Source organism: Diceros bicornis, chromosome 32 (assembly GCF_020826845.1).
Source record: "Diceros bicornis minor isolate mBicDic1 chromosome 32, mDicBic1.mat.cur, whole genome shotgun sequence".
Taxonomy (NCBI): Eukaryota; Metazoa; Chordata; class Mammalia; order Perissodactyla; family Rhinocerotidae; genus Diceros; species Diceros bicornis.
Window position 1 is genome coordinate 30828374 of NC_080771.1, and position 26743 is coordinate 30855116.

The 26743-nt window shown below is 41.4% G+C and overlaps 1 protein-coding gene across 1 annotated transcript in view; it reads left to right on the forward strand.

Moving 5' to 3' along the window:
- The window catches only part of GAN (gigaxonin), a 59836-nt gene extending 36124 nt beyond the window's left edge, over positions 1-23712 (forward strand). The window contains exons 5-11 of the mRNA XM_058528353.1: positions 209-330; positions 3685-3797; positions 4754-4903; positions 6001-6137; positions 6392-6520; positions 16216-16325; positions 16413-23712. Coding sequence (XP_058384336.1) covers positions 209-330; positions 3685-3797; positions 4754-4903; positions 6001-6137; positions 6392-6520; positions 16216-16325; positions 16413-16594 — 943 coding nt within the window. The 3' untranslated portion in view covers positions 16595-23712. The remainder of the gene's footprint in view (positions 1-208; positions 331-3684; positions 3798-4753; positions 4904-6000; positions 6138-6391; positions 6521-16215; positions 16326-16412) is intronic.
- The last annotated feature ends 3031 nt before the right edge of the window (positions 23713-26743 follow it).

Here is a 26743-nt window from a genome sequence, read left to right on the forward strand (position 1 = left end):
AGGGCTGTGAGTTGTTGGGAAAGTGGTATATGGGAAGGGATATTCCCATGTAAACTAGAATTCATAATATTTTTCAGTATCTAAGCATGATAGCAATAGATTTTTAAAATGTTTTAAACATTCCTTAGAGCGATAAAACTAGTCATAGTTATTATAAGCAGAACTATATAAGACACATTAACTGCTAATCAATTATTTATTTCCTTAGTTCACGGAAACCAACAGCAGCGATGCGATGTATGTGCCCTCTTTATGACCCTAATAGGCAGCTTTGGATTGAACTGGCCCCTTTAAGCATGCCAAGAATTAACCACGGAGTGCTCTCAGCAGGTACCATTCTGTGGTAAATTTTACTTAAACACAAGATCAAGTAATGTGTAATTTTAGGGTTGTACAGAATGACTCAGAACCTTTTAAAGATACAATTTTTTTCTCTCTCTGTGATGACATTTTCAGTGTAGCTCTAGCTTTCAAGACCAGGGTGAGGAGAAGAGTGTCTTCTGTCAGTGCTTATTGTTCCCAAATCTTTAATACATACCTCTTTTTAAGACTTTAGTAGAGGAGCATTGTACTTGATGACAACTGATGGAAGAGCAAAATTCAGTGACTCTTAGCACCAATTAGCTGTGTAACCATACCTGGAACACAGAATTTCTTTGAGCCATGATATTCCCATCTTTGAAATTCATGCAGTTTAGAATTACAATATGCAACTATATAAAAAATGAAAATGTTATGTCAAAGCAGGCATTTTGTATGAGACTTTAGAAAATATTACTTACATTAGCAATGGCTTAAAGTTATTTTACTAGAGAAAGTATGTTTTACTTGACCTTCGCAAGTTTGAAAATAGCTCCACGTTGTTAAAAACTCTCACTCAAGGAGATGAAAGAAAAGGTTGTACTTGCTGCCTTACCACTGTTTGCTGTCTTTCTTTTCACCTTGGACCTGCCTTTCTGGATTCACCCTACAAGTACTATTTCAGTTAATTCTAGTTATTGTCAGCAGTCCTCCTGGAATCCCTCTTATTTAATAGTCTGCTGGCCCACTAACATTACCTTAAAAGTCTTTAAAGCTGTACCACACTATCCCATACCATATTATAGAAATTGCTAAAGCTATACTATAGTGTAGAAACAGAACCATTTTATGGATTCCAAGATTATTGAAGTTATTGTCAATAATAAACAGCTGGATGGGGTGGTGTAGCCAACAAGATGTGGGTCTCATTCCCCCGTTCTATCTTCTCAGAATTAGCTTCGTTAAGTTTTCCACCCATACGTGTTGTGTACACTTATTCATAATTTTCACACATGCGCACCTATGACAAAGGCTCCTATAGCCATAATTTTCAAAGATTTCCTAGAGGAGTTGGCATTTCAGAAACATTAAACAGTGAGAGAGGAATTGTGTCCAATTGTATTGACTGAAGTTGTGAAATGGTTGAGTAGTTCCTATTTGTCCAGGCTGTTCTGTGTTTCTTCTTTTCTTGCCTTTTTTTGTTGTTGTTGTTGAGGAAGATCAGCCCTGAGCTAACATCTTATGCCAATCCTCCTCTTTTTGCCGAGGAAGATTGGCCCTGGGCTAACATCTGTGCCCATCTTCCTCTATTTTATATGGGATGCCACCACAGCATGGCTTGACAAGTGGTGCATCAGTGTGTGCCCAGGATCCGAACCTGTGAACCCCAGGATGCCAAAGCAGAATGTGCACACAACCACTGCGCCACCGGGCGGGCCCTTGCCTTTTTTTTTTTATTGACTTTTTTTGTCATTGAATTTTTTCCATCTCTACCAGTTTAGAAGTTATATTTTTGGACCAGCCCTGTGGCTTAGCGGTTAAGTGCACATGCTCCGCTGCTGGCGGCCCAGGTTCGGATCCCGGGTGCGCACTGACACACCACTTCTCCCGCCATGCTGAGGCAGCGTCCCACATACAGCAACTAGAAGGATGTGCAGCTATGACATACAACTATCTACTGGGGCTTTGGGGGGAAAAAATAAATAAATAAATAATTTAAAAAAAAATTTTTCTTTCTTTATTTTTCTGCCATTGCACTATACTGTGCTTAGGTGTACATTTTATTTGAAATTTTACCATATTTTGGGATTGTTGGGCATCTTGATTCTGTGGCTTGGCCTTTCATCTGTTCTGGAAAATTTTTATTTATTATGTCTTCAGATATTGCCTCTGCTTGCTCTCTCTCTCTGTTTTGGAAGTTGGATTAAATATGGCTAGACCTTTTACTCCATCCTCTGCCTCCTAACTTCTTTTTGTTTGGTTTTGTTTTTCCATCTTTTTGCCTCTCCATGTTGCCACTTTATGATTTCTTTTGATTTGTCTTCCATTTAGTGAATTCTCTCTTTAATTGTGATGGATCTGCCATTAAGTCCATCTGTTGAATTTTTTATTTTATCTGTGTTTTTTTAAATTTCTGGGTATTCTCTTTAAATCTTTTTCAAATCTGCTATGTCACTTCTATAGTCCTCTGTTTCTGAGAGCTATCTTCAAATTTGTCTTTTATTTTTTAAACATAGTAGGCATTGTTGTTTTATCGTCTCTCTGATTATTCCAATATTTGAAATTTGAAGTCTTTGCAAGACTACTTCCTACTGTCTGCTTCTGCTGATTCTTCTTCCCAGAGTCTAGTTTCTTTGTGAGTATCTTTCACTGGGTGCTGATCATTTTGTTAAAAATTATTTGTAGGAATAATTCGCTGCTTCAAAATCTTAGAATGTTAGAATCTAAAGCTTAGATAAAGGTACTTTCTTCCATGGAAGTTTTGCATTTGTTTCTGCCAGTTGCCTGAAAACACTACTAATTTGGAATTACTGTAAATCAAATTCAAATCTTGAGATTTCCTAGACGAGCAAGGAGATTTAAATCTGGTTTCTAGTTCTGGTTGGCCTTCATTCGGAGGGTTAGAACTTTGGAGAGGCTCTCCTGCCAGAAGCCACATTTTGTTTGGGCCTGGGATTTATATTTCTGTCTTTTTCATCCCCTCAAAGCCATTACAAGAAAGGTTGAAATTTTCCCAGATTGGTAAATGTCCTCAAAGCAAAATGGTTTCCACGTGTGGTAATCTCTCTAGGTCCCGCTTTTCCCTTCAGTTTTGCCATATTGTCTTGTTGGCTTTTCTTTTAAGAAGATTATTTTATTTTAAAAATATTTTATCCAGCAGTTTAGCTATGTTTTGCACAAAAGTTGGTAGAATAACCTAATCCACCATTACCTGAAATAGGAAGTTCAACAATTACTCTTAGATCCTGTTTTGAATATAAAGCACACCCGAGTCTGAGTGTTCCTGGAGTCTTGAGTGAACAGATGTGGGCTGTGGTTCAGAAGTTGTGCAAGAATAACAGAGGCTGGGGAACAGAGTAGATGAACTGAGATAACCCAGAGTTGCTTGGTGACTGAGTAGGTCGTGTCCGTCTTCCTTTTACACTGTAGGGTAGTGGGAATCCTCTCAAAGGTACTGAGTGAAGTAAAATGCTCAAAATGACTCAGAAAGTTGGCTCTGTCACCAGGGAGCAAATGAAATGTGATAAAGATCTCGAATCCATTGTTGTCAAAGAAGGTTTCTCCACATACTGTCTCTATAACTATGGCATTTATATTCGACAGGAGATGGATGTTGAAGACTTAAGTTTCAGCTTTCTTGTGTGTCTCCTTTGATTTTTGCAGAAGGATTTTTGTTTGTATTTGGGGGCCAAGATGAAAATAAGCAGACCCTGAGCTCAGGAGAAAAGTATGACCCAGATGCAAATACATGGACAGCATTGCCACCAATGAATGAGGTAAAATATACTTGTTTTATTTATATGATGTGTTTCTTTTTTCCCTGTAGCATTTTTCTGTGTTTTGCATTTGAGTATAAGAAAAGAAATAGCAACCCTCCCAGCCCTCCTCTTTGCCTTCCCCTTGCTCAATCCGACCTCCTCGAAGTTTCTCAAACCTTCTAGGAATGCTCTTGCCTTGAGGCCTTTGCCAGATACCCTGTGGCTTGCTCCTTGCTTCTTCAGTGTTTTTCCACGTCAGTGAGGCCTTCCTGCTGGCCCCTCAGCTCTTCTGTCTCCTCCCCAGCTTTCTTTCTCTTCATTCCATGTAGGACCTTCTCACACAGTAGGTGTTTTTCAATTGTTCACCCAAACTCTTTGACAGTGCGGGAATTTTTTTGTCTGTTTGTTCAGGACTCTGTCTTCAGCGCTAGAATAGTGCTGGGCACGTAGGTGGTACTAAGGAAGTATTTGTCGACAAATGAATGTGAAATACCTCAGGCTTCTGTCATTCCTGGTGGCCTTAGCACGAACCTGTCCTCCCCACTGCCTCTTCAGCCACAGCAGTCCTGTCGCTGTGCTTCTTACTTATCTTTCACACATCAACTTGAAAACTCTTAATTATAGCCCGTTGCTAACCACAGATAATTTTATTGAACCAAATAGTGATAGTTATTTTTCTTGTGAGCTATTTGAGTAAAAAGTAACAATTCTGCCAGTGAATTCACCATGCATGTAATTCCCTTGTTCTAAGAAATTCCTGCACTTGGGTTCTCTATCTTTTGTGACAGAGAAGACAGTTCACAAGAGTGAACTGCTATGGAATTGAGAGATTTTGGGAGAGTGGGTTTTGGGCCTGGCACTTCTTTGCTGGAACTCTGGAGTATAATATCTGTAATTTTTATTAAATGTGTAAATATCAGCTTTCATTGTGGTAGTTGGCCTTTTGTATATAAAGATCTTTGATGTCTTTTCAGGCAAGGCATAACTTTGGAATTGTGGAGATAGATGGAATGCTGTACATTTTAGGAGGAGAGGATGGTGAGAAAGAGCTAATTTCCATGGAGTGTTATGATATTTATTCTAAAACCTGGACAAAGCAGCCTGATTTGACCATGGTTAGAAAGGTGAGAACTACATCTTGTGATTACAAATTGGATTTTAAAGTTAATGTTTCTTCATTTCCTACATATGCCTTTTAATACAACTGATAGTGTTAAAAGAATTAACGTTGTAGAATTCTTTCTCTGTCAGTAGCTTGCCTTCCCTGTCCACCCCACACCAAGACAGGCAGTGGAGTGTGTGTGAGAGTTTAACCTGACAGTGGGCTCTGTGCAGCCCGCTGTGTCCAAGGCCCACACTTGGTAAATGCTCTGTGAGTGCACCAACCTAGGAAGCACCAGGTCTTCCAAACCTATTTTCTTAGTCATCACACAGGATTGGGGAGAAATGTTAATCCACAGAACTACATTGCTTACTGAGTAGAGTGAAAGCAGATGGCTCACGTTGGCTGTGTAGAGCATAGCCTATCTTTGTTTATGTCCCTGATATCGACAGGGGGGTCATCACGAAGCCGACGCTTTGTCCAGTGCTGTGGGTATGTTACATCTTTACTCCTACTAGGTTCCTCACTGTCTGTGCCCTTTCAACTCAAGTATTTGGGGCAGGAATTGAGTGACATCTTGCTCCATGGAATCTACATCTTGGAATCTTCAAATAGGGGTGAAAGAATGGAGAGACTGGAAAGCTCCTTTAAAAATTAGGGTTTATTGGGGCCAGCCGCGTGGCATAGTGGTTAAATTCAGCGCACTCCACTTCGGCGGCCCAGGTTCCTGGGTTCGGATCCAGGCACAGACCTACACCATTCATTAGCCATACTGTGGCAGGGAACCATGTACAAAATAGAGAAAGATTAGCACACATGTTAGCTCAGGGCTAATCTTCCTCAGCAACAGAAAAAAAAAATAAGGTTTTTTTATTTCTCTCACTTAGTGAAATGGTATTAGATGGAGTTAATCCTTTTCTGAGGAGAACAATACATATGTTACCTTGCTCTTCTCGTTGTTAAAATCCTGTGTTGTAATATTGGAAAGCACCGTAGTTCTACCGTTAGAAGTCAGATCCTTTTGCAGATATCTCACAGTGCTCTCTAGACAAGTTAATATTTATTTGTCTAATGTTAATAATAAATGTTGCCTCCCCCACTGTTGCTTTCTCCTTTCAGATTGGCTGCTACGCAGCTATGAAAAAGAAAATCTATGCCATGGGTGGAGGATCATATGGAAAACTTTTTGAATCTGTGGAATGTTACGACCCAAGGACCCAGCAATGGACTGCTATTTGCCCCCTGAAAGAGAGAAGGTGAAGGAACGTGGGTGTGGGCTTTGCAGAGTCCCCTGAACCTGGCTTTCCCCTTCCTTTCTTTCAAACTAATCTTTTATTTGACTTAGCATTGGGTTTATATAAAACTAAATGAATAATCCGTTTTCTGAGAAAGGAAGACCCACATATTCATGAAACACTGGATGCTGCAGAGCTCAAAGCGGAAGAGGAATTGGGGAATTGGGTCAGGAGTTGTAAGCCCGGTACCTACTCTGCTCTGTGTGGGCTTGCAGGTTCGGCGCTGTCGCCTGTGGAGTTGCCATGGAGCTCTACGTGTTTGGGGGAGTCCGAAGTCGCGAGGACATCCAGGGTGGTGAGATGGTGACTTGCAAGTCTGAATTCTACCATGATGAGTTTAAAAGGTACTGAATGGTTTCATGTAGTGTCTGCAACTTTTTCTTTAGGCTTTCAGAGTCTTGTTGTAGCTTTGTTTAGTTATGTTTTCAAATTATTTCATTGAATTATGTCATCTATTTAGGAGGTATGGCTAATGCATAGTCGATATTTATTCAGTGACTTCAGAAGTACTGGTAACTTAAAGCCATAGAAAAATGTTTCTAAAATGTAGATCAGACCTTGACCCTTAGTTGCTTAAAATTATTCATTGGCTACCTTTGGCTTTTGGGAGAAAGTTCAACTCCTTAACTTAGATATACGGCCTTTTGTGATATGGCCTTTGTCTACTCTTTCTGCTACAATTCAACCTAGATGCTTCACTTGAGCCCCACTGAGCGACTTTTTTCTTCCAAAACATGTTATGATTATCTCAGCTCTGTGCTTTTGTGCTATTCCTTTTGCCTAAAATTTCCCTTCCCACGTTTATCCAGTTAATTTGGCCTCTTCCAAAACTCTGCTTATTATCACACCTAGAGAAAGCCTTCTCCTGTCTCCCAGTCTGATTTAGGTTCCTCAGTCTGTGGTCCCATAACATCAGTATGTCTTTCCCTCTTGGATTCTAATTGTTAATCATAATCTCCTTCAGGGCAAGGTCCAGCTTGGTCAACTTTGGATCTCAGCTTCTAGCATTGTGCCTGGCCTGTATTAGACACTCAATAAGATGGTAATTAAATGGGTTGAGTGTGGTGTCAGATATTTGTAAAACATCTGACAGGAAGCCATATATGTCCTGTGGAGTAGGCAGCATCCTTCTAACCTTCCTGTCTTCCCTCCTCTTACACGTTTTATTGTTGAACCACTAAACAGTATTTTTTTTTAAAGCTCAAGTTCTTTTTTTTTTTTTTTTTAGGAAGATTGACCCTGTGCTACCATCTGTTGCCAATCTTCCTCTTTTTCTTTTTTCTCCCCAAAGCCCCAGTACATAGTTGTGTATCATGGTTGTAGGGTTGTAGCTCTTTATGTGGGACGCTGCCTCAACTTGGCTTGATGAGCAGTAAATAGGTCCACGCCCAGGATCCGAACTGGCGAACCCCGGGCCGCTGAATTGAAACGTGTGAACTTAACCGCTATGCCACCGGGCCGGCCCCTAAACAGTATTTTTATTGCAGTAATCTATTCAAATCCTACAGGGAAACTGCCATGCTATAATTAATCTTGTGGTAGTATTTCAATCATGTTACCAGAAGGGGGTGCCATAGTACAATGTTTAATTTCATATTACTTTAGAGTAGGGCAAACAATGAGCAGTTACCAAGATTTTAGAAATACATGTAAATGTTACCTAACTTTCAGTGTATTTTAAATTTAGAATATTTGCATAGCCCTTTTTTTTTCCTTCAATTACATGGGTAGACTATCTTAGGAAAATTCATTAGACAAAGTGTGAGAGCAATTTAGAGAATGTTTGCTATGGTGGGGGCAGGGGGCAGAATTTCAAAGACTTCTACATTTCTCTTCCTCAATATATTACTATGAGGGCTGACTGTCCACGGTATGAAGTAGTATATTAATTTCCTGCCCAAATGAATGTCGAGACCGTCTGCCCAACTTCATTAACAAACAGTGATCAGTGTGTTTGGTTTCTGATAAAATATTGATATAAGCCTTTTTCATAATGACTGAATTACTGTTTAGACAGTGTGAGCTAGAGAGCTGTAACTTGCTTGCTGCCATCAAGGCTCCTTATGATTTTACCATTTTCTGTCCCTGTTTTGGTTGTACAGGACTTAAATCTGGCTGTAACGTTTCTCAGTCTGCCCTGGATATGCTATAAATTGTCAAACCTTTGTATTTCCATCAGGTCGTTTCATATTTATAGTTGATAAGCTTTATTTTTATTTTTTATTTTTTTTTGTGAGGAAGATCAGCCCTGAGCTAACATCCATGCTAATCCTCCTCTTTTTGCTGAGGAAGACCGGCTCTGAGCTAACATCTATTGCCAATCCTCCTCCTTTTTTTCCCCAAAGCCCCAGTAGATAGTTGTATGTCATAGTTGCACATCCTTCTAGTTGCTGTATTGGGACGCGGCCTCAGCATGGCCGGAGAGGTGGTGCGTCGGTGCGCGCCCGGGATCCAAACCCCGGGCCACCAGTAGCAGAGTGCGCACAGTTAACCACTAAGCCACAGGGCCGGCCCAGTATAGTTGATAAGCTTTAGATATAAGTGTATTACTTGCTTTCAGTTCATAATTGTTAAACATGTGTATTGCACCTTCCTTGCTCTTTAAAAGCACTTCCAAATACAATTCCTGTATCATTAGTTTACTAATTTCTGAGCTCTCCAGTGTTGTCATGCATAGAATGAAGAAAGCTTAATTTCTCTTGTCAATATAATATGTGGATTCTTACTTGTTTAGATAACACTAAACACACATGGAACACTAAGGGCCATGTATTAACTCATTTAATTCATCCAGTCTTCAAAACAACCCTCTGAGGTAAAGGTACTCTTTTTATTCCTATTTTACTTATGAGGAAACCAAAACACAGAGAGGTTGAGTAACGTGCCCAAAGGCACACAGGCAGCAAATGGCAGAGCTGAAATTTGAGCTCAGGCACTCTGGCCTCAGAGTCCACCTTTTCAGCCACTACACTATATTGCGTTAAAAATATAGGCTTTCCTATAAATATCTATAGAACAAAAATAACATATTAAAGATCAGATCTTTCCAAGTATGTGTTATTGGCATACTCTGGAAACTGTTGCCAGCTGAGCAATCTGTATTAGATTGGAGACCATTTATTGTTTTTAAGTAATCTCTTGTCTTTCCTGCCTTTGTTCCCTATTTTTAGGTTAAAACTTTCCTGGAAAAATGCCATATCTTATTATTTTCTGTGTTTCTAACTAAAAACAAAACTGTTTGAAGGAAAGCAAAGAAATTGCCATAAGTTATACAAGTCGTAGTAACAACTTAAGATATTCAGAATGACAGCATCTTTGTTTCGGTTCCTGTGTCCTGGTTCTTTTACGAATACTGCCATCCTCCCAGTTATCCATACTCAAAAGGGGTCGTCTTTGATTCTCTCTTGTGCTTCACGCCTGTCGGTTGCCAAGTCTTATCTTTTTTTTTTTTAAACTCTGTAATATTTTTCACATTCACCCACCTACTTTTCTCTGCTCCTACCCCAATGCGTTCACTGTTTCATGTGTCAGTGTCATTAGCCTTCCAAACCAGTCCTCCCTAATACATTTCACTTACTTGTGCTTTTGAAAGATTAGTATGACTTTGATCGTTTCATTCCCTTGCTGAAGAGTCTCTGTATTTCCCCACTGGCTACCAACTAAAGATAATAGTATTTAGCCTCCTACTGTGAGTCCTCTGTGGTCTGAGATTAAGAGAGATTTTCAACTTTTTTCGGTTCCGTCCTTTCAAATGTCCTGTGTGTGCTCCAGCTCGCTTCTTATAGCTATCCTGTGTTTTACTGCCTCTGTGCATTTGCTCGGCCCAGATGCCCTCCCCTTTCATTTTTATAGATAAATCATGTTAACTGTTCTTTGAAGTCAAGATCTGTCAGTTTCATCTTTTGATCCCTGAATGTGTAATTGGATAGACATACTTGACAACTGGCAGAATCCCCAAGTTCTCCAATCCACGGGTTGGAGGCCATTGTGGTAGGAAAGGCTAAGTAGAAGTCCCCAGAACCTTCCCTCCCTACCGAGATAGAAAACCAGAAGCAATGCTGCATCCTTGAGGAATTTGCAGGAATTAGTGCCACCATCAAAGACTTGAAAATGCAAGAGTGCTGCCAGCTAGCATATCCTCACTTAATTTGCTTAGAAAAAGTAGGAAGTTCAGATGAATTTTGGAAAATAACTGTGTACTTTCATAAACGCAATTGGGTGGTTACACTGATCACACATTCAGTCCTGGATGTAGTTTCTTTATGCAAATGTTGTATTTTTATGCAACAGAATCCCTGGCCTTGGTATGTAGCTGTTGATGTAGCTAATGCTTTTTCTTCTTACCAATTTGCAAGGACCACCAGAAGCAGTTTGCTTTTACCTGGCAGGGCCAGCAGTACACCTGCACAGCCTTGCCTCAGGGCTGTGTTGGTTCTGCCTTCTGCTGTAATATTAGTTTGCAGAGATTTTGATCATCTTGATGTTCCATTAAAACATCATATTGGTCTACCCCAATAACATTATGCTGTTTGGATCTGATGCTCAGGAATTAGCAAGTACTGCAGATGCCTTTGTAAGACGTGTGAACAAGAGGATGGAAGGTGAACCCTACTCCTGACAAATCTCTTTCAGTCGTGGTCCAGTCAAGAGACAGAAACCACACCAATCATCTGAACAGGAAAATTTAATGTATGTAATCGTTAACTAGTAAGAGCTGGTTGCCTGCTAGTGGGTGCAAGAAGACTGATGAATGCAGAAATAGCCACTGTAGGATGCACAGCTACTGCCTTTAGGACTGGGAGAAAGTACCCTGAGAAGGATCAGACTGGGAAGAGTCCTCCCCACCCTGCAAGGCTGGGATTCACCTCAGTGGAGGAGGGTGTGCTGTGGCCCACGGCGTGGCAGAGCCCTGGAGTGCCGAGGTCCGAGCTGGTGCACAGGAAGCTGCCTGCTGATGGCAGGGGACCTTGCTGAGGGCGAGCCCCTCTGGGTCTCCTGCGCCCTGGAGGCAGCAGTGCGGCAGGAGGAGGGAAAAAGGCCCACTGACCCTGGGAGAGAAGCCCTTTCCTCTATCCAGCCTCACGGTCCCTGCAGCGCCCTCTGTTGACAGAGCCACCATTGCGTTCATCTTTTCAGAGAACCAGCTGTTGATGTTGTTAATTTTCTCCATTGTGTGCTTTCCGTTTCATTGGTTTCTGCTCTTATCTGTATTATTTCCTTCCTTTTACTTACTTTGGGTTTATTTTGCTCTTCCTACGCTAGCTTCTTCAGGTAGAATTCTAGATTTTTCATTTCTCTGCTGAAATCTCCTATCTTTTCCTCGTAAGCCTGTTTTCCTCTCCCTTACTGAACATCATTATGGTGGCTGCATTCAAGTCCCTGCCTGATAGATAATCCCAGCATCTGAGTCATCTCAGAGTTGGCGTCTGTTGATTGTTTATTCCCTTGAGAATGAGTTCTCATCTTCCTGGCTCTTTTTTTTGTTGAGTAGTTCTGGATTGCATCCTGGATGTGGCGAATGGCACGCTGTTGAGGCCTCACAGGCTCTTACTGCTTCAGAGTGTTGCTCTGAGAGTTTTAGCGGGCACTGGACTTGGTTAGACTCAGATTGCAGGTGGTCACACCTGTAGCGCAAACCTCAGCCCAGTTCTTTAAGCCTTGGGTACAAGCATTCATGGTTCCAGGGTCAGTCAAAGACTTGAGATGAGTGGGTGCCCATACATTTAGGGGTTCTTTTCTACCTCTCATCTTTATGAGACCCCCGCACTCTTTGGCAATCCTGATTGCCCCAAGACACTGATTCCAGGGGCCAGAAAGACAGGATTTTCTCACCTACCCAGAGGTGCTGTCCTCGGGCTGCCTTCAGATAAAGCTACCAAAGACCAGAAACACTCCATGTGGGATGCTGGTTCACCTGTCAACTTCTTCCCCAGATCTGCCTGCTGTTGCTCAGTTTCCAGAGCCCTCAGGCCATTGTTTTCTGTATTTTGTCCAGAGTTTGGAACTGTTCCTTGCAGGAGGGTCAGCTTAAGAGCTTCTTCCTCCCTAGATGCAGAAACCTCACTGCAGCTCTTCCTCTCCTTCTCTCTCCTCTCAGGTTGATGGCCCCTCCCTCCATAGCTCTCTCCCTCTCTCCCTCTCTCCTTGCCTGTCTCCCCTCCTACTCTGCTCTCTCTGAAGCTTGCTGCTGTGATCCATGCTATATTTCAAAGGTTCCTTCTCGGAGGTCAGTCTCTTAATTCTGAGTTACCGGAGGACACATCATTGTAGCCTCCAGGTTGATAAGCCCATGTTTGAAAACATTGTAACTAAAGGCTTAATATTGCCTTGTGCAGGACCGGCCCCGTGGCTTAGCGGTTAAGTGCGCGCGCTCTGCTGCTGGCGGCCCGGGTTCAGATCCCAGGCGCGCACCGACGCACCGCTTCTCCGGCCATGCTGAGGCCGCGTCCCACATACAGCAACTAGAAGGATGTGCAACTATGACATACAACTATCTACTGGGGCTTTGGGGGGGGAAATAAATAAATAAAATCTTTAAAAAAAAAAATATTGCCTTGTGCGTTACAGAAATTACTACCACTTAATGATGCCTGCTGTGTACTAGACACTATGCAAAGTACTTTACATTGGTGTTCCATTTCATCCTAATAACAGTCATTTGAGGTTGGCGATGGTGTCTGGTATCCCCACTTTACAAGTGATGACACAGACAGTGGGTTGGCTAAACTGTCCAAGGTCAATGGGGTGATAAATGGTAGAGAAAGAAATGCAAAATCACATGGCCTTATATATCTTTTTATAAGCAGTTAAAGACATGATCCAATTAAGTTTTCATATCGTTTGATTTCATTTGAAGCCTCAGCATTATATAAAATAGATCACCTGAGATTATTTTCCTGAAACCCAGGAACTCTGAATCATTGATCTGCTTTGGACCAAATTGGTAGATCATCTACATAGACCAATTTCTTCAACTTTGTTTAATTTTTCCAGGGAGGAATTATGTTAAATTCTCAACTCTACAAAATTATTCCAAAATATCGTTGTATTCTGTTGTGCTTTTTCAGAAGATAGTCTAGTCATCTGTGTCTTAATTTAGATGTGCAGTTACCCTTCGAGTGCATGTGGCCCCGTTAATGGATTTGCTCAGAAGAGTTGTGTGCCTCTCCCCTGGGGTTCATCCTGGGCGTGTGGTTCAGCTGCATACGAGGCATCAGATACTCATCAGCGTTGTTTGATTCAGAACCTGGGAAGAATTTAAATATCAAGGTTTAGTTATTTATGTTCAGCCCCGAAGACATAAAATGTGAATTTTAAGCCAGTATTGTAGTTTGACGTTTTTCACATTCTTTCTTTCAAAGGCCTTTTCAGGTTCCTATTTTCACTTTTCAATGAGAGCTCTTAGAAATAGGAGTGCTGTTCTTAGTGAAATAATTTTACACTAGTATCTAACATCGAGATGCTCAGGCCTAAGCCATTGGCTTCTTGGACACTTCGTAGCAGAGAGTTAGAGATACCAGGAACAGTGCTTGTACACCTGTACGCTCCAGTGATGAGAGCAGGCCTGGCCATCAGGAGTTCTTAAGAGTTTAGATACATTTCCAAGGTCTGGCTGAGGTCTGTTAGGACCTGGCTATGCCTTTAGCTATTAAAGGGGAATTGTTTGGTCAGATTACCTTGAGTGAACATTATTAGATAGCAGAGTCCAGTTGTTTTGTTTTGTTTTTTTGAAGCAAAAAACTTCGTATTTTGGAATAATTTTAGACTTGTAGAAAAGTTGCAAAAATAGAGTTCCCATGAGCCCTGCACCCAGCTTCTCCTGATGTTAACATCTTACATAACCATAGTGCAGATATCAAAACCAGGATATTTATGTTGGTACAATGTTACTAAGTAAACTACAGACTTGACCCAGATCTCACCAGCTCGTGCACTAGTACCTTTTTTCCGTCTGCTCCAGGATCCCATGCAGGATTCCACATTACACTCCATTGTGTTTCTTTAGTCTCCTTTAATCTGGATTGGACAGTTCCTCTGTCTTTCCTTGTCTTTCATGACCTTGGTACTCTTGAAGATGATGGGTCAGTTTTTTATAGGCTGTCTCTTAATTTGGGTTTGTCTAACGATTTATCAAGCATAGGCCGAGGCTACGCCTTTTTGGCAGGAAGACCACAGAAGTGATGCTGTGCCCTTCTCTGCACCACGTCAGGGAGAACATGGTGTCGATGTGTCTTAATACTGGTGATGCTCACCTTGTTTACCTGGTTAAGGTGGGGTCTGTTGGGTTTCTCCACTGCGAAGTTACTGTCTTCCCCTTTGTAATTATTAAATGTCTTGGAAGAGAAAAGTTGAGGATATGCAAACTTACTGTTTCTCCTCCAGCTTTCACCACTAATTTAGCACCTGTCTGTCCATGGACTGGCCTGCGGCATTTATTACTGTGCTGTTTGCCCAATAGTGGTTTTTCTGTTTCCCTCATTCCTTCCACATTTGTTAACTGGAATTCTGTGAAGAAGACTTGTCCCTTCTCCCTATTTTTTTAATGTATTCAGTTAACTGTTTTTATCAGTGTAGACTCACAGATGTTTATTTTATTCTGAGTTATAAATCTAATACCGTCATTGTTTTGTCACTCGATTTGTTCCAGCTGTGCCCACCGGGAGCTACTTCATATTGGCCTGGGTGTCCTTTTGATGTGCCCCATCCCTTTTTAAGCACTTCCTATCTGGCAGCACAAGACGCTCCAGGCTCCTCTTGTATTTTCTGTTTCAGCTGTGGAATCAACCACTTCTTCACGGAGCCCTGCATCCTTTCAGTGGTTATTAAATTGATTTTCAACAGACGTGCCAAGGCAATTTAGTGGGGAAAGAAACGTCTTTTCAGCAAATGATGCTGGAACAACTAGATATCTGTATGGAAAAAAATGAACTTTGACTCTTACCTCATACCATACACAAAAATTAACTTGAAATGTATTGTTAAGACCTGAATGTAAAAGCTGAAACCATGAAATTTCCAGAAAAGAACATAGGAAAACCTTTGCAACCTTGGAGTAAGCAAAAATTTCCTAGAAGGATACAGAAAGTATGAACTATAAAAGAAAAAAGGGATAAATTGGAATTCATTAAAATGAACAACTTCTGTTCTTCAAAAGGCTCCATTAGGACAATGAAAAGACAATCTACATGGTGGGGAAAATATTTGTGATACATGTGTCTAACAAAGGACTTGTATCCACAAATATAAAGAATCTTATAATTCAATAAGAAGATAGAAAACCCAGTTTTAAAAATGAGCAAATCTTTGAACAGACATTTCACAAAAGAAGAGATGTAAAAGGATCAATGTGCACACGGAGATGCTCAACATCATTAGTCTCTAGGGAAGTGCATTTTAATATGGAGAAAATGAAAAAGACCAACAGCACCAAGAACTGGCAGTAATGCCAAGCAGTTGGAATTCTCATACATTGCTAACTGGAATGCAAAATGGCACAACGCTTGGGAAGACAGTGCGGCATTTCCTTGTCAAGTGAAATATACCTTTAACCAGATAACCAAGCAATTCCACAACATAAGTCCACAAAAAAGATTTGCACTCTAGTGTCCCAGCTTTATTCACAATAGCCAAAAACTGGAAGCTACGCAAATGAGAGTGAGCGGGTGAATGGATAGACAAATTCTGGTGAATCCATATAATGGAATACTACTTAGAAATAAAAAGAAACAGATTATTGATGCAAGCAACAACATGGACGAATCTCAGAAACATTGTGCTAAGCAAAAGGAGCAGGTTGAAAAGTGCATACTCTGTATGATTCAATGTATATGACACTCTAGAACAGGCAGAACTCATATGTATAGTGACAGGAAGTGATCAGTGGAGTTTGACTCCCAGAAGTGGAGTGTGGGGATTGAAATAACTGGTTCAGTGCCTGGTACTGTCAGGGGCTCACCAAGTTTTGTTGTCTCCGTTAGTCTTCTAGATGTTGTGGTCATCCTTTTGATTTCCTTAATTTTGTCCATCTGTTTGTTTTCAGATGGATCTATCTTAATGACCAGAATTTATGCATCCCCGCGAGTTCCTCTTTTGTTTATGGAGCTGTACCCATAGGAGCCAGTATTTACGTTATCGGAGATCTTGATACAGGTGAGAACGTTATGGTGATATTGTTGGAACTGTTTCCTAGTGATTCTGAGGCCTGTGGTGTCACCTTTGCTTACTCTCGTGGTTTAGGTACCAATTACGACTACGTGCGTGAGTTTAAGAGAAGCACAGGAACCTGGCACCACACTAAACCACTCCTTCCCTCCGACCTTCGCCGCACCGGGTGTGCAGCCTTACGTATTGCAAATTGCAAGCTTTTCCGCCTGCAGCTTCAGCAAGGCCTATTCCGTATCCGTGTTCATTCGCCTTGAAGAAGAAGCAGAGCAGAAGCAGAGCTCCTGACCAAGTGCACCACAACACGGCTTTATGTGAGGGGAACAGAAATGGCAGCCAGAACTTGCTCTGCGTGCCGGGCTTTGTATGGTACCTCTGGTGGTTTTATAATGCTTAGAAGCTTGAGCTTCAGCTCTTGTTTGGGAGAACACGTGATTGTTGAAAACTACCTGGGAGGAAGCAGCTCCTCCAGTTAGATGTGTCTGTGCACAAACAGAGGCTAGTAAATGTCAGAAGGAAAAGGAAAGTGAGAATCGGTATAATGTAAAATATTGACGTTAAAATACTAAGGTGCGTTTTCCTTGAAGGGAACTCGTATCCGACTGACGGTTGTGTGCGAGTCCCTGGCTTTGGTAAATAAACAAACAAAAATCCATATATGCAAATCAACATATCCTAACATACCAAGATTGCTTTCTACTGCACCTGAAAGGGAGCATTATGCCTAACCCTGCCCGACCAAGTAAGGTTTGTGCCTACAATGTTAGATTGGACTGTATGCGAGCTCGTGTCCATATACTACTAGTACTCTGTCCTGAGACTCTTTTTAAACTATATTATGATGAATTGAAACTAAGATAAAATTTATCTTTGATGACATTCTATCTTAGTAATCTAAAGATTTAATAAATTAATGAGTCAGGTTGCAGCCCTCATGTGAATTTCAAGGAAGTTGCTAACCTCTGTGTTAATTTGGATTAAGACACGTCATGTCATCATTTCTGGGGTAGTACTCTTGGCGTTGTGAAGGATCTCATGCAGTGCCATTCTTCTTTCCAATTAACCAAAACCACTTTATAAATATGAGGGTATTAGTGAGTATGAGATTTTATAAAAGAAAGACTTGAGTCAGACAAATAAAAAAGGTCTGCTATGACTAAAAAAACTGTCCAGACAAAATATATAGGGATCAAAAACTTTTAAAAACAATCTGTCTGAAAGCACACACAGTCTTGTTTACTACTGTTTAGGATGAAAACTTGTCTTAGAACGTGAATCTTTGTTAAGAATCTCGTCTTTGTAGTAGAATTTTCTCAATGCCGTTCACTAGTAAGAGTTCTAGATAAATTACAAGTAAAGTTTGGCTGGTAGAGTCAACTACCTCAACCCAATTGCATTCTGTTCATCATAGAGCAAATTCATCCTTTCCTCCCTCTCTCACTCCCGTGCCAGCCCACTCTCCCCACTTCCTACTGGGGGGAAGGTCTGTCCTTAGTAGCACTTATCTTGTAAGATATTTTGTTTTCCATTCGAATTATACCACCTTAGCAGGAAATCAGGGACTTCAAAGTTCTTGATTACTTCATAATTTGAATTTTATGCAATATCAGATTTCTAATCAATTTAATATAGAAGTCTTCATTTTTAATTGTTTTCTACAGCTTTTATTTTTCTCTTAGAATATGGCTCTAAGAAGCAGGATTTTTGTCTTACTGGTTAATGTATAAATGTATCCTTTGGCTATAAATTTGAGAACAGGAATTTCTTGTAGAGACTTCCTGTGTGGAATGTTTATATGCTATTAACATGCATAGAAATGTTGCTTATGTTTTCCCACTGTGAACAGAAAAAGGGGTGAGCAGTTTTTTTCTTACACCTGTTAGTAGTCAATACAATGCTGTAAAAGTTGCTGAAGGGAGCCTTGCCCGTGGGGGTTCTAAAGAATGTTATTCGTGGCACGTTAACTCTCTGTTGTGGCAGAAGATTTTGGTAGCAGAAGGTATAAGGTTTTTGTCTTCTCTGTCAGAGGCACTAGGCCACATTTGCCACACGTTCGTGTAACACAGTCAGATTCGATATGTCAATCAAAGCCAGCCTTTTTTCTTTGCATCGTGTACCAGTCAGCTGTTGTCTGCACACTTTCCCAACAATACTTGGATATCCTTTAATCAGAGCAAGCTATGTGGCCACGACAAAGAAAGAAAATTTTCTTTTTACAATTAGATATAGGGGAAACAAGTTGCTGAAAAAGTGAATTTTCTTTGGTAAAATACCTAGTACAGAACAGAACCTTGGCATCAGAAGCTGCGGTTGCGGTACGTTAAAGTAGTGACTGATACCTTATTAAAGCCTTCACAGTCAGAAAATTCTCTTTGTTTTTTAATTTCTGGAGTTTAAAATTCTTCCCAGTCTATGCTGGGCCTTCCCAAGGAGACAGTTTGTTGTTTAGGAATGAGTGGGTTGCTACTGCAGTGTTGTCAGTGCCTGCGTGGCTGGGTCAGTTCATTTTATAGAAGTAGTTCGTTTTTTTTTTTTTTTTCATTCAGTTCATTGACACTGTAGCTACAGAAATTAGATAATATTTTTTAAAATAAATTTGCAACATAATAGATGCAGTAACCAACAAAAGCTGCTAAGTGCCACACTGTTATTTTACTAATGTATAAATATAAAAATATTATGTTGAAGTGTAGGGATATATTTAATTTTATTATATTCCAAAATTAATCATGACTTTTTTGTAAATTACAGTTATTTCAGTATTGTGAAATAAATTTTAACTCATTTCATGCAGGTTTATGTTTTAACATTCCACTTATGCCTTGAAACATCTTTTCCTGATAAATTTTTGATAATTCTTTTTCCATAAGGCATTTTTACCAGATGTATGTTGGAATTGGCGGCTGACGATAGATCTTAAAATTTTAAACATAAATCTTTGGGGGAAGTGCAATTTATTTTCATTATCCCACCAACAGAAGGAAAGTTATCTCAGGTTAGAATAAGTGAATATTTAAAGGATCTCTCTTAGGCTACAGTCTAAAGTAAGTTTGTTTGTTTCTTTCTTTGTTTAACACATCCAAATATAGATTTTTCAACGATCTAAGTGTTTAATTTAAAATGAAGTGTTTTGGGGTTTCTTTTTTTTTTTGTGATAGTGCTTATATCCTGTGAGAGGAAAAAGTGTGAGAGAGAGATGAGGTGTGTGAGAGTGTGTGTGTGTGAGATGTGACTTGGTAAGTCTGTTTGTACATGTTTACTTTTTGAATTGTAGTTCCAAACTACATACATTACTGTCTCCTGGTGCTTCAGATAAATTCTTGAGCCTGTGGCCCTTCGGTTTATACTACTGGGTTAAACTCATGTTGAGTGTAAATATTGGTATATTTGTAGTTTGTAGTAAGTTTTACTTGGTGTTTGCATTTCTTTTCTTTAGTGGGATTAAAAACAGTGTTTACCAACTAGTTGTTGGTATGCTATAAAGATTTGGCCTAAGAAATGTCTAAATTCATTGTTTATTTCATGATTTCATTGCTGTGAGGGTTGGTAGCTAGCAGTAGGCTTTTCTCAATCTGTGCAACAACAAGGAAAGAACCTCTGAGGAGTGCTGGGCGGGATGCTGTTTGCACTGAAGCGACTTGTTATATTGCACTATCACTTTAATGGTGGCCCTTTCTGCAGTGCGGCTTTGGAAATGCCATTTTCATAATTGATAAGGAGGGTTCCCTAGGCCATGTCCAGGAAGTACATTGTTATGTTGACATGGTAAAGGTAGGGCTGTCTTTGCTGTGGCATCTCAGTTCCTCATGGTAGTAAGTTAGGTTTCTAGAGAAATCGGTTAGCTGCCTTGGTCCATTGGGGTTCCATTTGGTGCGTTCCTGCTTCAGTGTACCAAACCGGGGATCCCACAGCGTTTTCCAGGGAGCGCTAAAGACACTGCAGTACTACCTTCCAGAATGTTGGCTTTCTTGATTCAAGAGGAGGCCCCCTGGGGTCAGATGAAGACATTTGATTATCTGGGGAAAGAATGAGGTGTCGCTTTCACTGCATCAATGTACAAGGTGCTGGGACCCCATTACAAAGCACCTGGCAGAGGGGCAGGGCGAGGCCGCTCTCGGTCGGTGGCTGCGTCTCGAGCCTGTGAGGCTTGTGGGAGCCGACGAGGAAAGAGATTCCCATTGGTGCAGAAAAGCCTGCCCTGGGTTTAATCAACAAATGTTTATCGAGCACCTACTAAGAATTCTGCTTGGATTTCTGGGGAGCTTGACGGTGAGGCAGAGGTACTCCTGCCCTCCCTCTAGGTTACAGACTCTTTGTGGGCAAGGCCCTCTTTTACTCATCTGCCAATCCCAGTGCTTGGACACAGTGGGTAGTCAATAAATGTTTGACCAGTGAATATAGTATGCATGTGATCAAAGTGATATTCTGCATAGGATTGAAAAGTACTCTCCAAGAGTGACTTATTTTCCTGGATTTTAAATGAAACATTTTGTACACAGATGGGCTGGCCTCCTAATAGAGAGTGGGAAACTAGTACAGAATAAAAAATGCCAAGTGCCTGCCATAGATGATGCCCAATCCCACGGTCTCTGTATGTTCTGTGGGGGTTTTGAGACCCTGTACTCAGCACACCTAATAACGTTGATCACATTATATAGTGTTGGGCTTTATTTATTGCATTTTACATGGGGCTCAAAATCCCAGAACATACTGCTTTGGTCCTCACATCTCTGTGATGGGTGCAGTGCTCTCCACTGGACGGAGAGCAGTCTCTGAGGCCAGGAGACACAGCTAAATTTCCCACTTCAGGTGTGAGTAGGAACCAAAAGCAGAATCCAGGTCTTTGGATTATCATTTCACGTCCAGCCTGTTAGACTACCACTTAATTTTCTTAGACATACGAGTATTTTTAATCATATAATTATTTGTGGTATAACTTAAATCCCCAAACATATCTTTTGCAAGTTGCACAGATAGAAACTTGAAAAATCTTTGGCTTTCTTTGTCAGTTAGCTATGGAAAATGTAAGAGTTTACTACTAAGGTCGTAAGAACAGAAGTAATAAGTGTGTTTGAAGGAGAAGCTGTTTTTACTTCGAAAGAGCTGAAGCTTCATTTAAACTTCCCTTTCTTACCACATGTAAGGAGTAACAGAAAAGGCACTGTGTCCTAGAATGGTGAGGAAAGTGTTTCGCTAGCTTTCTAATAATCCCTGCAGTATTCTTTGTAGCTGCTTCAGAAATTATAGAAATGGGTGGTATGCAGGTGAGGCATGACCCACTTGCCCATGTCTGAGAAGAACGTGAACTCAGGTTGCGAGCTTGTGTCGCCTGCTGGCAGTGAGATCTTAATCTCGTTCAACTATAGACTTTTTCTATTTTTTTGGCAATCTAGCCAGTAAAACTTTTAAAATTTTTATATCTTTCAGAAGTAATGCTATTATTATTTTAATTTTAAACATATCTCAGCGTTGTCTCATTGCAGTAGTTCATTTATGGGACATGTGGGGAGCTCAGTGAGGACTCTGTTCTTTGGTCCGATGCACACAGTTTAGGAAAGTTTGTTCTTTTCCGTTCTATCATTGAAGTTCTCTAAGGGATTAGATTTTTAAACTCCATCCCTTTCTCTTGAAATCAAATATCTAATAAATAAAACAACATTGCATAATTATCTAGTGAGAAAAGTCTATTGCCTTTTCTTTTTTATTTTGAGATTAAAAACTAGTCTTTTTAAATTGCTACTCAACTGAAATTTGAGCTGATCATAATTTTTGATATTGATGTCCTCATGGCCCAACGAAGGTGTGGTAGTTCTTAAATCACTGTGATTTGAGTTAGAGAAGGTACGAGCAGGAGGGATGACAGCCCAGAGTCTGGGTGCACGCTGCGTAAGATGAAGTGGAGAAAGATCAGCCAGTTCCTATGACCTGTGTAAGTAAATGGCCGCTGCAGAGAATTCAGATCCCTAGTAGATGTAAGGTCATCTTTCTTTCTGGTTGGTGAATTATATTCATTAGAACTTTATTTTTAGCATTTCAGTACAAATCATAGGTTTTGAAGCACCTTATTTTTATTTTTCTTCCTCATCAGTTACATATAAGGTGTACCTTAGAAGCTCGAGTTGGATTTTCTCGAGTTGAACCAGTGAGCTTGGTGTAAATATGACTCGACATGGCTGCTTTGTCGAGTTTCCTGCTTCATTGGGTGAGAATTACGTGCGCGTGTCCCCTTGTCCTTTGTGTTTATAGGAAACCCCTGTTCTCGCTACCTCATTGTGTGTGTTGGGCTTGATTGCACGCCAGGTTAGAATTCAGCACGTTCTGCCCCAACAAAATCCTGGAAGCAGGCCGTGCGCGGCCTTGAGGAGTACAGTCCTCCAAGGCGTGTTCCCACTTTGCTACTTCTTTTCTTCAATAGGCACTTTTAATCAGGAGGAGCAATAATTCTCCTAGAGCTGCTGCAAAGCGATTACTTGAAACTCAACTTGAACTTTAAAGAGTCTTTAAAAGACTATGTTTTCATAATGTAGAAAAGTGGTATATTAAACACCACTGCTGTGTAAAATAGAGGGTTTGATTTCCATCCTTGTTAGGGTCAGACAGGAGAATTTGTATATCAGTAATTTGACCCAGTGTTTGGGATTTAAATGCTTGAGGCTACTATTTTTCCTTTTCTATAAGGTGCTATTGTGAGCGGTTTAAGGATCCAAGGGTATTTTCATGAATTTGTTTCCCAAGAATCCTTAATTTTCATGAAAATATAGGCTCATTATTAGATTCCCCTTCTGTTTTAGTTCTGATAACCTGGGGTTTTAAAATGAAACTCTGAAACAGTTTCCTAAGTGCAGGGTTGAGGTTGACCGAACACACAGAAGTGCATTAGACTTAAAATCTCGAGTGATGGGATTTGTTCCGTGTGTCAGTGGAGCGTCCCCCACTTCCTCCTGTAGCGCCTTCTCTGCATGGCACGTGTGGGGCTCTGTCCTCCCAGCGGCTGTCAGCTGGCCTGGGAGCTGTGAGGCCCCTTGCTTCTTGCAGACAGACCCTCCCTTCTTGGAGAGATTTCTCATAGGAATTACCCAGTGTCCCTAGTGCCCAAAAGAGTCATGCCCCAAACCCTAGCCTGCTGGGAATAACTGACGTAAAATCTAAAACTTCTCTGTCCTTACGCGTTACTGAGGTTTAATTTTTATGCTTGTACTTTTTAGAGAAGGGTCTTGCTCCTGACAGGAGAACAGCAGGCTTTCTCCTGTGGTGACAGCATGTCAGCACGTGTGGATCTGGCAGCAGCCAAGAGACTTTTTTTGAGTGGTTTCCAAGAGAACCGAGGCTTACCCACTTAAAGCCCCAAACTTTCTAATTTCAATTATGTTGAGGAAGACATCTGTAAACATTTTACGTACTTCCCCTAGTGAGCCTAGTGCTTAGGAGCCTGCGTAAGCTATGGTGCCAGGTGCACGTGGTTTGAAGACTTCCACCGCAACTGCTGTGTGACCTTCAGGAGCCCTTTAACCCCAAGGCTCTGTTTCTTACCTATAGGAGGAGGCTCACTGGCATTTACCTCTTGGGGCTCCTGGGAGGATGCAGAGAAGTAACCAAGGTGAGAACTTGGGGCGGCTGGTGCCTCGCAGGCAAATGCCAGTGGTGGTTATGACCGTGGCTGCTGTTGCCACTCATCTCGGCCTCTGGTCACTGATCGTGTCCGCTCCTGTGGGGGGGCTGCCCTCGCGAATCCCCTGGGCTAGTGCTTTCTTCATACTCCTGTCTGCCGCCACGTGACCGACAAGTAATGTCTGTGTGTGTTGATAAAAGGAGTTACTTCTGGGCCCTGCTGCCACTCGCCTGCTTCTCTGACATCTCAATTCAAGATGATTCTAGATAGCTGAAAAATCCCAAAATATGTGGCTAGAATATTTAGAGTTGTTATAAATAACCCCCAGTTCAGAATTCACCTAATGAAGTCCTCGAATAATACTTAAAACTCTTTACCAAAGTTGAATTTTTCTTTTTTCCCTAAAATATCAAAAGTAGCAGACTATAGTAGTTAAATAAACTGGATATTTTCTAGATCTCTGTTTGAGATCGTTAGACCCTAAACTATGCTTTCTTAACTTGGATGTTATGAGAAACTTAAAAACAAGCAAACAAAATTTGTGTTACAAGTACGCATGCGTGTGTGTGCACATGTGTGCGCGCACGCGCGTGTGCGTGTGTGTGTATAACTTTTGTACCTTCGAGTAAAGAAGGGTTATTTAACAAGTGGTACAAAAAGTGAGCTCCTTGATCCTTTTGTAATATCACTTCCTTTCCAGTTCAGGTGACGGGGCTGGTAGATGCAGAGTGTGTGACGTGTATGACGTGCCCAGCTTATCTTGATTTCAATAAGACATTTGATAAAGTCATTCTTGATATCTTTGTGAATGAGAACAGGAAGTAGCAATAGGGTTGAAAGGTCTGAGGAGTGGATTGAATAGCCACACCCAGATGATGTTGATAAGAATGGCCCCTTGTCAGCAAGACTGGGGCACGCCAGCAGCGTCCTTTTTAACATACACTTTTTTTAGTAACTTGTATAAAAATAAAGAAAGCAGAGAATAGTGCTGGCAGGGATAAAGTGTTGAGTGTTAGGGTCTGCAGTGCTCTTTACAGCCTAATAACATGGCTAAATATAAAGTCTTATGTCTAGGTTCAGAAAAGATACTTCCTGATTGAAAGAAAGAAAAAAGTGAGGGGATGGCATGGGGATCATGGATAATTTGAACATAAGACAACTGTTTAAAAAAAAATGATAGCACTTGTCTGTGTCTGGGACTGGGAGCTAGAAAGGAAGTCTGTCTGCTCCTTCTGTCCCTGTGCTGCATTGGGTGGGCCCCTGACCACTGCGTTTAGCTGCCAGTTCCGGGCACCACAATGTGAGAGGCCACCAGAAGGATAACAGCTAGGTGGAGGGTGCTCTGGAAGCTGTCACAAGCGCCTTTGAAGGCCTGGGCTCTGGCCTGTAGGCAAGTCTTCAGAACGAGCTGATGTGTGGGCTGCAGAGTGCCTAGCTCAGGCCAAGGCAGAAACTATAGAGGCAGAATTTTTTTGTCAGTTTTAGAACTTTCAAAGAGAACTGCCTCGTGATAAGATGGGCACCTTCTGCAGTCCTGAGCACTGTTCTCTGAAAATACTCCCGAGGATGACCCCGCAGCTGTGACGAGCGGTACGACAGTGTCAGGAAAGGACTCGCAGTGTGGCAGGATGTTGGTCACGATTGCCGGAGCTCCTTGTAAATAAGAGGTTCTGTGAACAGTTTAGTAAAAAAGGAACAAAATCATGTTTGTGCTTTAACTTCCACATTGTTTTTGAGGAGAAGCGTCTTTGTCCCTTCTAACCCGTCCTGTGCCCTGTTCCCCTCCTCTCTGCCCACCACCTGCTCAGGCTCTTGACTGCAGCCGGTGGCCAACAGCTACAGCTATCTTAAGCAGAACTTTTAGAAATAAACATATTTCTAGAGATTTCTCTAAAACCATATTGTCAACTGGAATGGTGCCTCTTGCTTTTTAGATACTTTTTGTTTTAAATGGCTCTGCAGATTTAAGCTGATAAGTAAAAATTATCTTCTTTTAAGCAGGGCCTGGGTGACCCATGGCCTGGGATGCTGTTGGGGGGTTGGAGGTCGTGCGCTGGGGAAAGTTGGGTTGGCCGACCTCTTCAAGCTCCTTCCAACTCTAGGAATCCGTAGCCTCACTGATGGATTACTCTGTCATCCTGTGAGAAACATTTCCAAAGGACCTGATTCCTCTTGTGGTTTTGTCTCTCCCTCCTCTTTGAAAGCACACTGCATCTTACTCAGTTCTGGAGGGAGAGGGAGGGCGCCTCTCACTCTATGTCTCTTCCCAACCCCACCTGCCTTGGGAAAGATCCACCCCAGGGGCCAGGGGGCGCGGGGTGTCTGTGGTTTTCTTATTTGTATGTTTTCTCCCGTTTCCTAAGTTACCTCCGCTTATTAATAACCTGTTGTTTGAACCAGTGTTGGTTTTCCTCCTTGTGTCCCACTGTGGCTCCCGAAAGATACTGCTAGGTGGAATCTAGGAGAAAATAGCCCCTTCCCGCCGTGGGCACTTCTTTCTGTGCCACTTGAGGGGCTCAAGTCAAGGTAGAAGAAGGTTATTTTGGGTGTGTTTTTAAGAATACTCTTATTGACACACTTTCCTTGGCAATCACATTGCCACCCTGCCTTCTCTTCCTCATCCCATTCCTTTCCCAGCCCGGTTTTTTAACTGCTTGAATTATGTATCCAAAAAAAAAAAGGACAAAAAAGACTCTTCTGGTTCCTCAGACCATTAGCCTAAAAATATTTGTTGAAAAGTCATTCTGGGAACCTCTGACCTGGCCTTTGTGACTAGCACTTTCCCAGCCAGCTGGCC